The 12,246-nt window shown below is 35.1% G+C and overlaps 1 protein-coding gene across 1 annotated transcript; it reads left to right on the top strand.

Annotated features, from left to right (window-relative positions):
- Positions 1 to 6,372: 6,372 nt before the first annotated feature.
- Positions 6,373 to 11,921, top strand: LOC142354798 (venom prothrombin activator trocarin-D-like; the record flags this gene model as incomplete). The annotated part of the gene is made up of 3 exons (XM_075407171.1): positions 6,373 to 7,029; positions 9,052 to 9,145; positions 11,717 to 11,921. Coding segments are annotated over exons 1-3 (426 nt in total), but the record flags the coding sequence as incomplete, so codon positions are not given.
- Positions 11,922 to 12,246: the final 325 nt, after the last annotated feature.

The following is a 12,246-nucleotide window of genomic DNA, read 5'->3' as shown; positions in this document are numbered from 1 at the left end:
AAATAACAGATTTTGAAGACCACAAGATAGAGGGGGTCTCTCTGTTTGGTGTCACAAAGAGAAAATAGACCATCCTAAAAATACATTTTATAGCTAAAACTGTCGTAATAATGTGCTGTGTGGATGTTGCAAAACCCGACACAATAGCAAAAAAGAAACACAATTTAGCCGACCGATAGAAACTATAAATTGCTTGTATTGTTTTCAAAAACTCAGCACCTTTGAAATTCCCATTTTCTGCATTTTTTCTATATCAACGCAAATTTGATAGGAAATCTAAAAGAGTTAGTTGGTGCAGCCGAGAAAACTGCAAAAGGAAAACAAATTTAAAAATCTTTTATCGCAAAAAGATTTTGTGGGCACATTAGTTTCTCCCTGAGTGAGAAGTTTCATTCAATTAGACCCAAATTTTTAAAAACTAATAATCTATGCTAATCTAAAAACATCTGCTATTGAAAACTAATAGAATCGAGAAAATTCAAGGCCGAAAAAACAAGAATATAACATAATTAAACAAACAGCCAACTTAAAAAAACCGCTGGAAAATCGCACACATATTCACAAGGAAGCACATTGTTCTCTAATCGGTAGCTAGTAGCTTAAAATAGCATGTGAGTTTTTCAAAAGTACTTCCTTTGTATTTGCAAATCACTTTTTTGTGATTTTTTTTAAATTCCCGACGTATCTTAAGTATAAATAACTTACAAGGTAAATAACATACCATGGGCATGGGAAACAACAATAATCAGAACAAATATAATAACGTTTTTTTCTAACTGGCAGAAGAAATTTAAAATAACCACAACGTTTTTCAAAAACTGGGCTCCTTTTAATTTCCATTTTTTTTTCGCAATTTGTTCATTCCGTTGGAGCTTCGCAGTGAAAACCAATGCAAGACCTAAATTAGACAACAATAATCAAACAGCAGCCTTAAAGATACAAACTATTTCTGTTGTTGAAAGGGTCTGAATTACATACCGCAGGAAATTGGGAAATCGAACAAATCTTAAGATGCAAACAAATTTTTCTCTAATCGTTCCCTAAAAGCTTAAAATAGCCTGTGAATTTATCTAGTCGGCCGATAAAAGCTAAGAATAGCCTTTATGTGTTTCAAAAAAACCTCCACTCGTGTTTCAAGAAATTCAAACATTTTTCTGCAATTTTTCCACCTCGTATTTCAAGAAATCCATACATTTTTCTGCAATTTATCTGTTTTCCGACGTAGCTTTAGTCGAAAACACTCTGAAGATTGTCGTTATAAGTTATTTAGCATACCATGGGCATGAAAAAAAATAATAATCAGAAGAATGATAACAACAATTTATTCCAGCTGGCCGAGGAGATTAAAATTAGCCACAACGTTTTTCAGAAACTGGGCTCCTTTGAAAATCCCATTTTATCGCATCTTTTTCATTCCGATGCAACTTTGCAGTAACAACCAATGCAATTAATTAGTATAGGCAGGAAACAACAAAAAGACCAGAAAACTGATAACTATCATATACCACAAAAATCTCGCAGAACAAATTGAGAACAGAGTTTTTTGACCTTTTGAGAGAAGTTTTGTTTAGCTGGAAACTAATTCACCAGAACAATTATTCCATAACCATTTCCCACAACAAGCAATACTTATATATATATGCCTAAACTTCCAAGGCAAACCATTATCCAGAGTTGAAGCAAATAAATGCTCTGTTCTGCAGGCAAAAGTAGAATAAAATCATCAAGGCAGAAAGAAACAAACGATGAAAATTGCAAAAAGACACCAAAAAAAAATTATCCAGTACCTTGCAAAGTGCAATATTTATGAAAGTAAATTTTTATTAACTCTTATAAGTAAATTTTGAATTAACTGGACCCTACTTCACAAAACCGTGGTTCCAAAATCATTTTTTTCCTATCTAACCAATTGAGCGCTGAACTTTTAATGTGCGTAGATTTTTTAGAGATATGCAAGAAAAGAATACGTATATTTTGTAAGGAAAGATTAGTTCCAAATCAGCAATACCAAAAACCCAGCCCAGTTTAATACCCGAGAAAAACTTAGTTTGAATAATACTGATATTCTACTTAAAACGCAGTCATTTTTGCAATTTTTTCTTTTCTGGTGAAAATTTGGTATGGAAAACAATGCAACAACTTGACACAGCCAAGAAAACTACAAAAATTTGACAATTTTTTTAGCATACTATTGAAAAGTCATCTCTATTGACTCTAATAACAACATTAGAGGATTTTTGACAGGCGGCTTTTAAATTCATATAGAAAAGTTTATTCTTCGTTTTACAGGACACAAGTACACAAAACACTATTACCTTTACGAAAACAAGATCATGTACAGCCAAGGAAATCCCTGAAACCTTGAGCTACATCAGATGTTATTTCTCAGTATTGAATCCATCATTGAATCAATGTAATTACCCATATTTGTTGATTGATTTGTGTAAAGCGTCAAGTTTTATTGATTGGTAAGCAAAAAAAATGAAAAAAAAAACATGTTAAACGGCATTGATGTTACGTGATCTTTGATATAACCTGAAGCAAAACCAACAAATGGGACACCAACAAATAAACAATAAACAAGGTAAAAAGGACTGAATAAGAGATAGCCCAGCGTCGAGCTCACCATAGAAACAAAAAAAATTAGACGGCCGGGAAAATTAAACAAATTTTTAATATTTTTGAAAAAAAATGACCGCATTTAGAAATAAAAAACTGAAAGAATTTTTCCTTCTGGATCTTTCTCCCTAGCATGGTTGTTGTCTTCAGTTTCCCTTGAGACTAGTGAAGTACCTATCGCAACTATTGATGACAAACAGAACTTATTGGCTTGCAAGAATCTTGAAAGTTTTTGAATTCAGAAAATTTATTTGCTCATAATTGGTAGCTGAAACTAACTGAAAACCAAATGAAACGACTGATATCAGTATTCTTGATCAGCAAAACTGAACCTAAATAACTTTTTTGTACACGCCTTTTGAATTTGAAGTCTTACAAGATTTTGAATTCAAATAGAACTTTCCGACAAATAACTAGAGATAACTCGAGGCAAGAAAATCCGTCTTTTTTAAGTTCAATTTACCTAATAAAAAAAACACTCAGCCAACAGCAAAAAAGCAGCCAGGCAACCAGGACAAAAAGGTAAATGTAAATACAAAATTTTGCAAGTTTCTTGCAAGATGGATTCAAAATCTTGCAAGATTCTTGCAGAATAAAATCATCAAGGCAGAAAGAAACAAACGATGAAAATTGCAAAAAGACACCGAAAAAAAATTATCCAGTACCTTGCAAAGTGCAATAATTATGAAAGTAAATTTTTATTAACTCTTATAAGTAAATTTTGAATTAACTGGACCCTACTTCACAAAACCGTGGTTCCAAAATCATTTTTTTCCTATCTAACCAATTGAGCGCTGAACTTTTAATGTGCGTAGATTTTTTAGAGATATGCAAGAAAAGAATACGTATATTTTGTAAGGAAAGATTAGTTCCAAATCAGCAATACCAAAAACCCAGCCCAGTTTAATACCCGAGAAAAACTTAGTTTGAATAATACTGATATTCTACTTAAAACGCAGTCATTTTTGCAATTTTTTCTTTTCTGGTGAAAATTTGGTATGGAAAACAATGCAACAACTTGACACAGCCAAGAAAACTACAAAAATTTGACAATTTTTTTAGCATACTATTGAAAAGTCATCTCTATTGACTCTAATAACAACATTAGAGGATTTTTGACAGGCGGCTTTTAAATTCATATAGAAAAGTTTATTCTTCGTTTTACAGGACACAAGTACACAAAACACTATTACCTTTACGAAAACAAGATCATGTACAGCCAAGGAAATCCCTGAAACCTTGAGCTACATCAGATGTTATTTCTCAGTATTGAATCCATCATTGAATCAATGTAATTACCCATATTTGTTGATTGATTTGTGTAAAGCGTCAAGTTTTATTGATTGGAAGCAAAAAAAATGAAAAAAAAAACATGTTAAACGGCATTGATGTTACGTGATCTTTGATATAACCTGAAGCAAAACCAACAAATGGGACACCAACAAATAAACAATAAACAAGGTAAAAAGAACTGAATAAGAGATAGCCCAGCGTCGAGCTCACCATAGAAACAAAAAAAATTAGACGGCCGGGAAAATTAAACAAATTTTTAATATTTTTGAAAAAAAAAGACCGCATTTAGAAATAAAAAACTGAAAGAATTTTTCCTTCTGGATCTTTCTCCCTAGCACGGTTGTTGTCTTCAGTTTCCCTTGAGACTAGTGAAGTACCTATCGCAACTATTGATGACAAACAGAACTTATTGGCTTGCAAGAATCTTGAAAGTTTTTGAATTCAGAAAATTTATTTGCTCATAATTGGTAGCTGAAACTAACTGAAAACCAAATGAAACGACTGATATCAGTATTCTTGATCAGCAAAACTGAACCTAAATAACTTTTTTGTTTGTACACGCCTTTTGAATTTGAAGTCTTACAAGATTTTGAATTCAAATAGAACTTTCCGACAAATAACTAGAGATAACTCGAGGCAAGAAAATCCGTCTTTTTTAAGTTCAATTTACCTAATAAAAAAAAACACTCAGCCAACAGCAAAAAAGCAGCCAGGCAACCAGGACAAAAAGGTAAATGTAAATACAAAATTTTGCAAGTTTCTTGCAAGATGGATTCAAAATCTTGCAAGATTCTTGCAAGTTGGATGCAAATCTTGCAAGAATCATGCAAGATGGATGCAAATCTTGCCAGAATCTTGCAAGAAAAATGGAAGAGCTATGCATTCTTTTGATTTTAAATTTTTTCATCACTAGGGAATGCGGACCATAATTGGCAAAAAACCCCGAATCCTTACCTAGTGAGTGGATTTTGACCCACTCAGCGCCAAAAGTCATTAGGAGAAGGAAAAACGATATCTATCTTTAACTGAGGAGTCCAACCACACTGTTCAATGGAAAAAAAGACTTCAGTGCCAATAAATACGAACATTCAACTTGCAAAAGTACGTTGGGAGGTTTCAACAAATTGTTTAACTGCACCCCATAATTAGGGCTATAACCAAAACAAAAGTTATATCAATTCGTTCAACACTTAAATCAACAAGTCAACAATGATAGTTCTATATTACGGTGTAATTCGATTCAACTTTCGAACTCTTGTTTACTTGGTCCTTCTAGACGAGATTCAGAAATAATTCAATTTCAGATTTAAAAAAAGCTTCCAGGAAATCTTTAGTCCTCTAAAAACAAATTTCACAAATGCGACTCCACTATAAAATCCATGAGATTACGGTAAGTTTATTGGAACTTACAAGTTTCCCTGTGGGAATACAGGGAATTGTAAGTCCAATTTATGGTCACTGTGGCAATAGCAGTAAAAACATATTTGCTTGCAAGGCTAATTGGGAATTATAGGTGTGCAATTTTTCTTAGCGATGAATTAAACCCGTACCTAAGACTCAATGACAATCAGCGCTGATTCACCACAGCTTCAGCAAAAATTTGAAGTCTCAGTACTGATTCAGAAGGATTTCAGAACCAACTGTGAAGTCAGTTCTGAATGATTCTGAAACAGAGCAAAATTCATCAAAAAGTAATGGATCAGAACATAGTTCAGAATGAAACACTGAATAAGCTCTGAATCAGACAAATTCAGTGCAAATTGCGACCAGAATCAGACTCTGACTCAGTACTGAATTCGCCTTAGAGTTAAGTTAGGTACGGGAAGTCAATAGAATTTTATTAGCTGAGAAAACGTGCTATTAGATGGTAGAAAATAGGAAAATATATATCAAATCTTTACGCGAAACGACGAAAATGATGAAACATCATTCGGAAGAAAAATAAAGAGGTGTAATATTCGGGAAAATATTTTGTGGTAACACACTTCAAAAAAGACCACACTGTGACCATGCCTTGAAATAAGACTTGCCAAGAATCTAATAATTTTCCTGAGTCAATGCGGCTGGGTCAAGGCGTTCCTTAATCGTCAAGACGTTGTCTAGAGGTTCTTTTTTGATCAATACTTTTTCTACGCTGGCCAATTTTGTGCCTGTATAAAGTCCAGCTAGTTCAGTACAAAGTATTTTGTTAGCTCATTTCGGCTCAGCACAAACTGTTCACGGAAAACTTCAGTCAAGGACTATATTTTCAATAGCCCAAATCTGGACTTCCAGTTCTGGAAGCATAGCCTGGGCTCCTATTGTGAAAACTTGTAACATCAAATTTTGAGATGATTTTGTTGTTGTCGCTCTCTAAAGCCGGCAAGGTAAGCAATGAACAAACTGCAAGAATTGAGATTCGTAAATAAATTGTTTACAAAGCTCATGATCCTCGTGATCAGTAATTTGTTCAAACAAGGTCCGTTTGGATCCGCAATCTCTAGTTTCTAACTTTATGCTGTCTCTTTAAAACTTTTGGGACTTTCTGCATTCGCAATTTTTGACGAAATTCGTTTATTTATTATTTTTTGAAAAAGTAGTTATACAGGAAATTAGCTGAGTTAAGCCCAACCTAGCCAGATGTTTACGTGATCGAATTATTGATGTAAATTTCACATCAACCATTCGTCCATACGTCACATTAAATATAAATCTTTTCGAAAGACCTACTGGAAAAAAAAACAATTTTCGAAAGACCCACTGACCTTTAACTCCATGTCACCTTGTGATAGCTCTCAGAAAATCTATCGAAAGAACAATCGGATTTTGATATCTGACTAAAGCATTATTTTGAATCGCAAATTTTGCTCCAATTATGAAATCGTTGATTGTTATAGCATTAATATCATTCGGCTTATTCATAAAACCAGCGTGTCTGAAATTAGTCCAAAAGCAACACCGAAAGCTTCAGACCTCGCATTTTACAAACCAGATGCGACAACTAATTGTTAATGGAGTTGACAGTCCAAATGGTACCCTTCTATGCCCAGATTATTTCGAGCAAAGGTTCTTGTGGAGCCACAATTATCAGTGCCTACTTTGCAATTACTGCAGCTCATTGTGTTCACGAGCACAAACGTTAGATTCATTTCTAATAAGCCACCCTGTTTTTTTTTTAATTTTATCATCCACTCCAATAGTTTCAATTTATTTAAGGAAAAGTATTTTTCCGGGGAAAAATGAATTGCATAGACTAAGGCCTTCAGCTGCACGCAATTTGATGAATTTATCTATGTTTGTTCTTTATCTAACATTTTATCTCTACACCGGACTGTATTTTCCAAATAGGAACTGTTTTAGAGAGGGGTACCTTTTTCTGCGCGCGAAGTAGACTTAACTAACTCTGCGGGACTAAACGACTAAGTAGACCAATAAATTTAAACTTCAACTGTAACGACAGAAAATATATATGTTGCCTGAGTCAACGTTATACACGTGATATATAACAATCTATTAGACTGAATACATTATCAGAGCATTCATTATTGAAAAGAGAGTAGAGTCCTCTCAGTCAGTGATTGGTTGAGAACTCACAAAATGACCTTCTGTCTGCTGCAATAGTTTGTCAACTAATGGAGGCATATTTCAATCTTCTTTCCACATACTATATACAGTTCTTTTCATTCAAACACCTGTCAATTAACACAATTTAGAAAGTTGTATTTAGGTATGTTTCTTGAATTGGGCGGTTTTATTTCAGAAAAAAAATTACGTTCCCTATTTTCACCGCCCTTCAGTGATCTATCTACTGAAAGAAAAGAGTTAATCTAATTCTAGCTTTGATGTAAACGTAACGACACAATTATACGCTTTACTGAATTCACAGGAACAAATAATTTCTGTCTAAGCTCACTATGAAAACTCAGTTTTGGTGTGTTAGCATTCCGTGTTACAGGAAAAGTTCATTAAATTGAATGAATAATTGAAAGAATTCATACCGATAAAAGGCAAATTCAACACATGAAAATTCTTGAACCGAGCTCGTCAAGGCTCAATTTAGCTATGATTCTGCTGTAAATTTGCCAATATTCCATCAACAAAATTTATGGTTTCAGTTTGTTTGGACTCCGAAGAAATTTAAAATAAAAAGGGCTTCAAAAAAGCTGGCAGATGATTTTAACCCAATTGATAATACAATTTGACAAAAAAAACTGAAGTAGTTCTTTAAAAAATTTTTTTGATTCAAAGAGTTTGAAAATTTATCTTCTTTGGGCTAAAAGCTTACAGATTATTTATTGAAATTAACGTGAGCACAATATTTTACGAAAATCTCAAGTTTACAAAATACAATTTTTTGAGCATCTGTGTATATGTGTTTAGATGAGGCGGGGGGAGGGTTGGTGCTTATTTGAGCGAAAATTTGTTTTTTTGTTCTGACAGGAAAATTTCAGTTCTAGGCAAATCCTATCACAAATCTCATTTTATTACTGATTGAGACCTCGCTTGTCCCTTTTTAAGCTTGGCAGTCTAAGCTCAAGTTTTTAATGTTCAAAGAAACTCTTCGGAGTACTTAGCCAACAAAAGTTCAAAATAGGTCCAACCGGAAAAAGAAACCATTCACAAAAACTTTTGGCGCGTTAAAAAATTTGAAGGTTGATTTTGACTTGGGAACCAACATGGAGATGAACATCGAAGACTTGACAGAGACTTGGCAGAACTCTAAGTCTAGTCGTAGTTACACTAGTCCAGTATTGAAAAAAAAAACGTATACGACTAGTATTGACTTTCCTAGTACATATATAGTGTTGGAGTTCGGTCCGCGTGTAAATTTTGAGGTGTTTCTCGGGTTTTTGTGTAGGTGTGTTTGCGTGTGTATTTTTGTGTGTCTGAGCGGTTGTGCTGGAATGCGCACGCCAGTGAGTTTCTATTTGTGTTCGACTATGCATGTATGTAGCTAAATATTAATTTAAGTCGGTTTGTGTGTTGTGTGTATTTGTGTGCATGTTTGTATGTGTTTGTATGTGTTTATTTGTGTGGGTGTGCGTTTGTGTTTGTGCTAAGGTATGTAGCTTTAATTTTTTTCAATAGTTTAATAATTATGTGTTTTGGTTGCTCAAGATTTATAGTTAGAAAAAAACTAACATGTGAATGCTATTGTAGCAATCAATCTGCTGATGAAAGTGGGTGACTACACGAGACCCTCATACTACCCACGCTTCTTTGTCAATGTCAGAGACTACTTCATACCGCCTACGTAAGTTCTCCCATACAAATACCACAGATCTCTCACGAAAAATAAACGCTGAAAATATGCTGAAAATGTGTAACAACTTTAGAGATTTGCCAGGATCAAAAATCAACAAAGGTGCTCAATAGTGTTAACTTTGATCAGACATTTTTGAAAAAATTACAAAAAGCCAATCAGGCCTTTATACTCCAGACTCCTCTCGTAAACACTGGACAGTTGGCACAGTGGAGGAAGAGGAGACTGATTTGGTGGGTCAAATATTGTGAAAGCTATAGGGTAGAAACAGTGCAGAGAAAGATTGGAAACTATATACCCGGGCCTTAGTCCTATAACATATCAGCACTGAAACATTGGTTTTGATTCTCATGATGTTTTTAGGAGAATCGTGAAAAAATAAGAAAATTGTGATGATCAAGGACTTGTTGAGCATTACATTGACTAGAGCTATTAAAACTTTGCAGAACTTATTATCATTAAAAACGCCAAAACCAGTAAAAAACGTCTAGTGACTGGAATCTGGAACTTTTGCGCCCATTTTTCTGATTACCATGGTTTTTATTTCAGATTGTAATTGAATTTTGCCTAAATGTCTTAGTTTTGGCTCAACAAAAGCAGATATAGTGCTGGTTATACAACTGGAATTTACTGTATCCTGATATGATATCAGAAAAGGGTCCGGGTAAAGGGGGAGGGGGTATTTGAACAAGCCTTACTCCTCATTTTCTCAGAATGTAAATCGCATGTTCGGCTGAGCAGAATGTGAAAATCATCTGTTCTATTATATTCACACTGTATCTAGATTAATTTTAGGTTGAGATTAAGTTCAGAGTTTTTGTTACTGAATTTTTATTATGATCAGATTAAAATTTGACATGAACATAGTACTGCTCAGAGTAAAATCACAGACTTGAAATAGTATGATTCAGCAATGAGATTCATTTACTGGAGGTCCGAGTAACTGTATAAAACCAACGTTGAATGAGTGGAAATAGTGAGCAACAATCTGGCAGCCACTGGGGAAAAATTTCGGTGATGAAAAAAAATTCCCTACTTGATGCAAAAAAACATATCACAAAGAATTTTTTTAAAGATTTTTGCGAAACGTACCAAGTGGCAAAAGCAATTGTTTCTTGACGCGATGTGCGTTTTCTTTGATCTTTCTCTAGTAAATTACAAGAATAATTAATACTTTCTGTTGTTGACCCACCTATTATTTTACCTATAAAACTATTATTATTATATTATTACACTACCATTGATGCCCAGGTTGAGGTCCAGACCCAAATTGGTTCATGATCAGACCCAGTCGAGCGCACACCCGTGTGTTCCCAGACCGAAATTACTGGGTCTGGAAGGAATTTCGAGCGCACTACAGTCTGGACGATGGTCTAGAGATGGTCTGATCAGAGGTCGATTTGGTCTGAAAAGTCTGATCATAGGCGGATTCGAGCGCACTTGGGTCTGATCAGAGCCGACTTCGAGCGCAATTGGGTCTGATCAAAACCTCTTCCTGTGCACTTTTGTCTGATCAGAGGCAACTTCGACCGCAATTGGGTCTGATCATAACATCTTATAGCGCACTTGGGTCTGATCAGAAATGTTTTCGAACGCAATTGGGTCTGATCAGGGACCATTACGAGCGCATTAATTTTTTCAATTTTTTTACTGAGAGATGTTGGCTCTGCCAAGAGGCAGCCACAAAGCAACGTTCTGATCAGAGACCCATCATAAGTCCGATAGCTCTGATCAGAAAAAATGAGTCCAGCTGATAGCAGAGGCCGGTCCCCTTCAGAAGAAACTTTGATCAACTGGAGACCACAATGTTTCATATGGAAAGCTGTCTAAACTCATCCATTGAGTCAGAAAAATACACTAAACTGTACACTAAATAAAATTTGTTCTCAGCAGTTGGGTTTCGTTTCCTTTAGCAATACTTTTATAATTGATTTTTCCTTAGTTGAATTAAATACTGCAAATATCAGTTTTTATGAAAAGAATATATTATAGCAAAACTAGGAGATTTTTTCATAAGTACGCGCACTTCAGTCTGATCAAAAATGGCTGCAAGCGCAATTGGGTCTGACCATAAATGCTTCGAGCGCTTCTGGGTCTGATCATAACCTCTTCGAGCGCACTTGAGTCTGATCATAGTCTGATTACGGTCTGGGCAATTGTCTGAATTTGAGTCTGGACCATGGTCTGAAGATGGTCTGATCAGAACACCTTCGATCTGAAAAGTCTGATCAGAGGTATTTTGGGTCTGGAAAGTCTGATCAGAAATAATTTCGGTCTGAAAAGTCTGATCAGACTAAAATTTGGGTCTGGACCTCAACCTGGGTGATGTTACCTCTTGACAATGTTTTTTTGGATAAACAAAGTGTTACTTTTTTTAATGTTGACCGACAAGAGTGTAGTAAAATGTGTCACCTTCAAAAAGAGCAATTTCTTGAAAAAAAAACATTTTGAAGGTAAAACATATTTTACATCGCTTTCCTCGCCGTTTATATCAAACGGAAGCAAATCCTCAATTTTGCAGCATTCAACGGGTTACAGTAAACAAATTTTTATTATTTGTAGATTTGAGTACGTGAGTGATGCCCCGCATTTAGACATTGCCCTGATTAGAACCAGGCAATCGCTCCGGGTGAGGGATGATTTTGCACTTCCTCTTTGCCAGACGCCGATTGAAAAGAGTTTGATGCCGACTACCACTTTGGGTTGCAGTGGGATGGGTTCAATGTCTAATTCTGATAACGAAGCAGCCTACCCCGAAAGATTAAAGGTAATGTTTCGGGAGTTCGATTTGTTGACGACTTCAATTTTTAGATGAAAACAGCTGAAGTAGGGGTCTAAAAACTTCATTTTACCCAAAGTTGCGGACTCGTGTCTTTCCCATTATAGCCAACCACCCCCCCCCCCCCCACACACACCACACACACACACACCCACACACACACACACCAATTGCGTTAATGAGGGGAGGGGTAAAAGTTTATTTTATAAGTTTAGTGATGGGGATGAGATATCATGGGATAGAGGAATCTAATTATGAAAAGCTGACTTCGGCCAAAAGTTATGCAATTATTTATTTTTGTTCATGTGGCATC

Source organism: Convolutriloba macropyga, unplaced genomic scaffold (genome assembly GCF_964194025.1).
Source record: "Convolutriloba macropyga unplaced genomic scaffold, txConMacr16.3 SCAFFOLD_4812, whole genome shotgun sequence".
NCBI lineage: Eukaryota > Metazoa > Xenacoelomorpha > Acoela > Convolutidae > Convolutriloba > Convolutriloba macropyga.
This window is presented reverse-complemented; position numbering and strand designations above follow the sequence as displayed.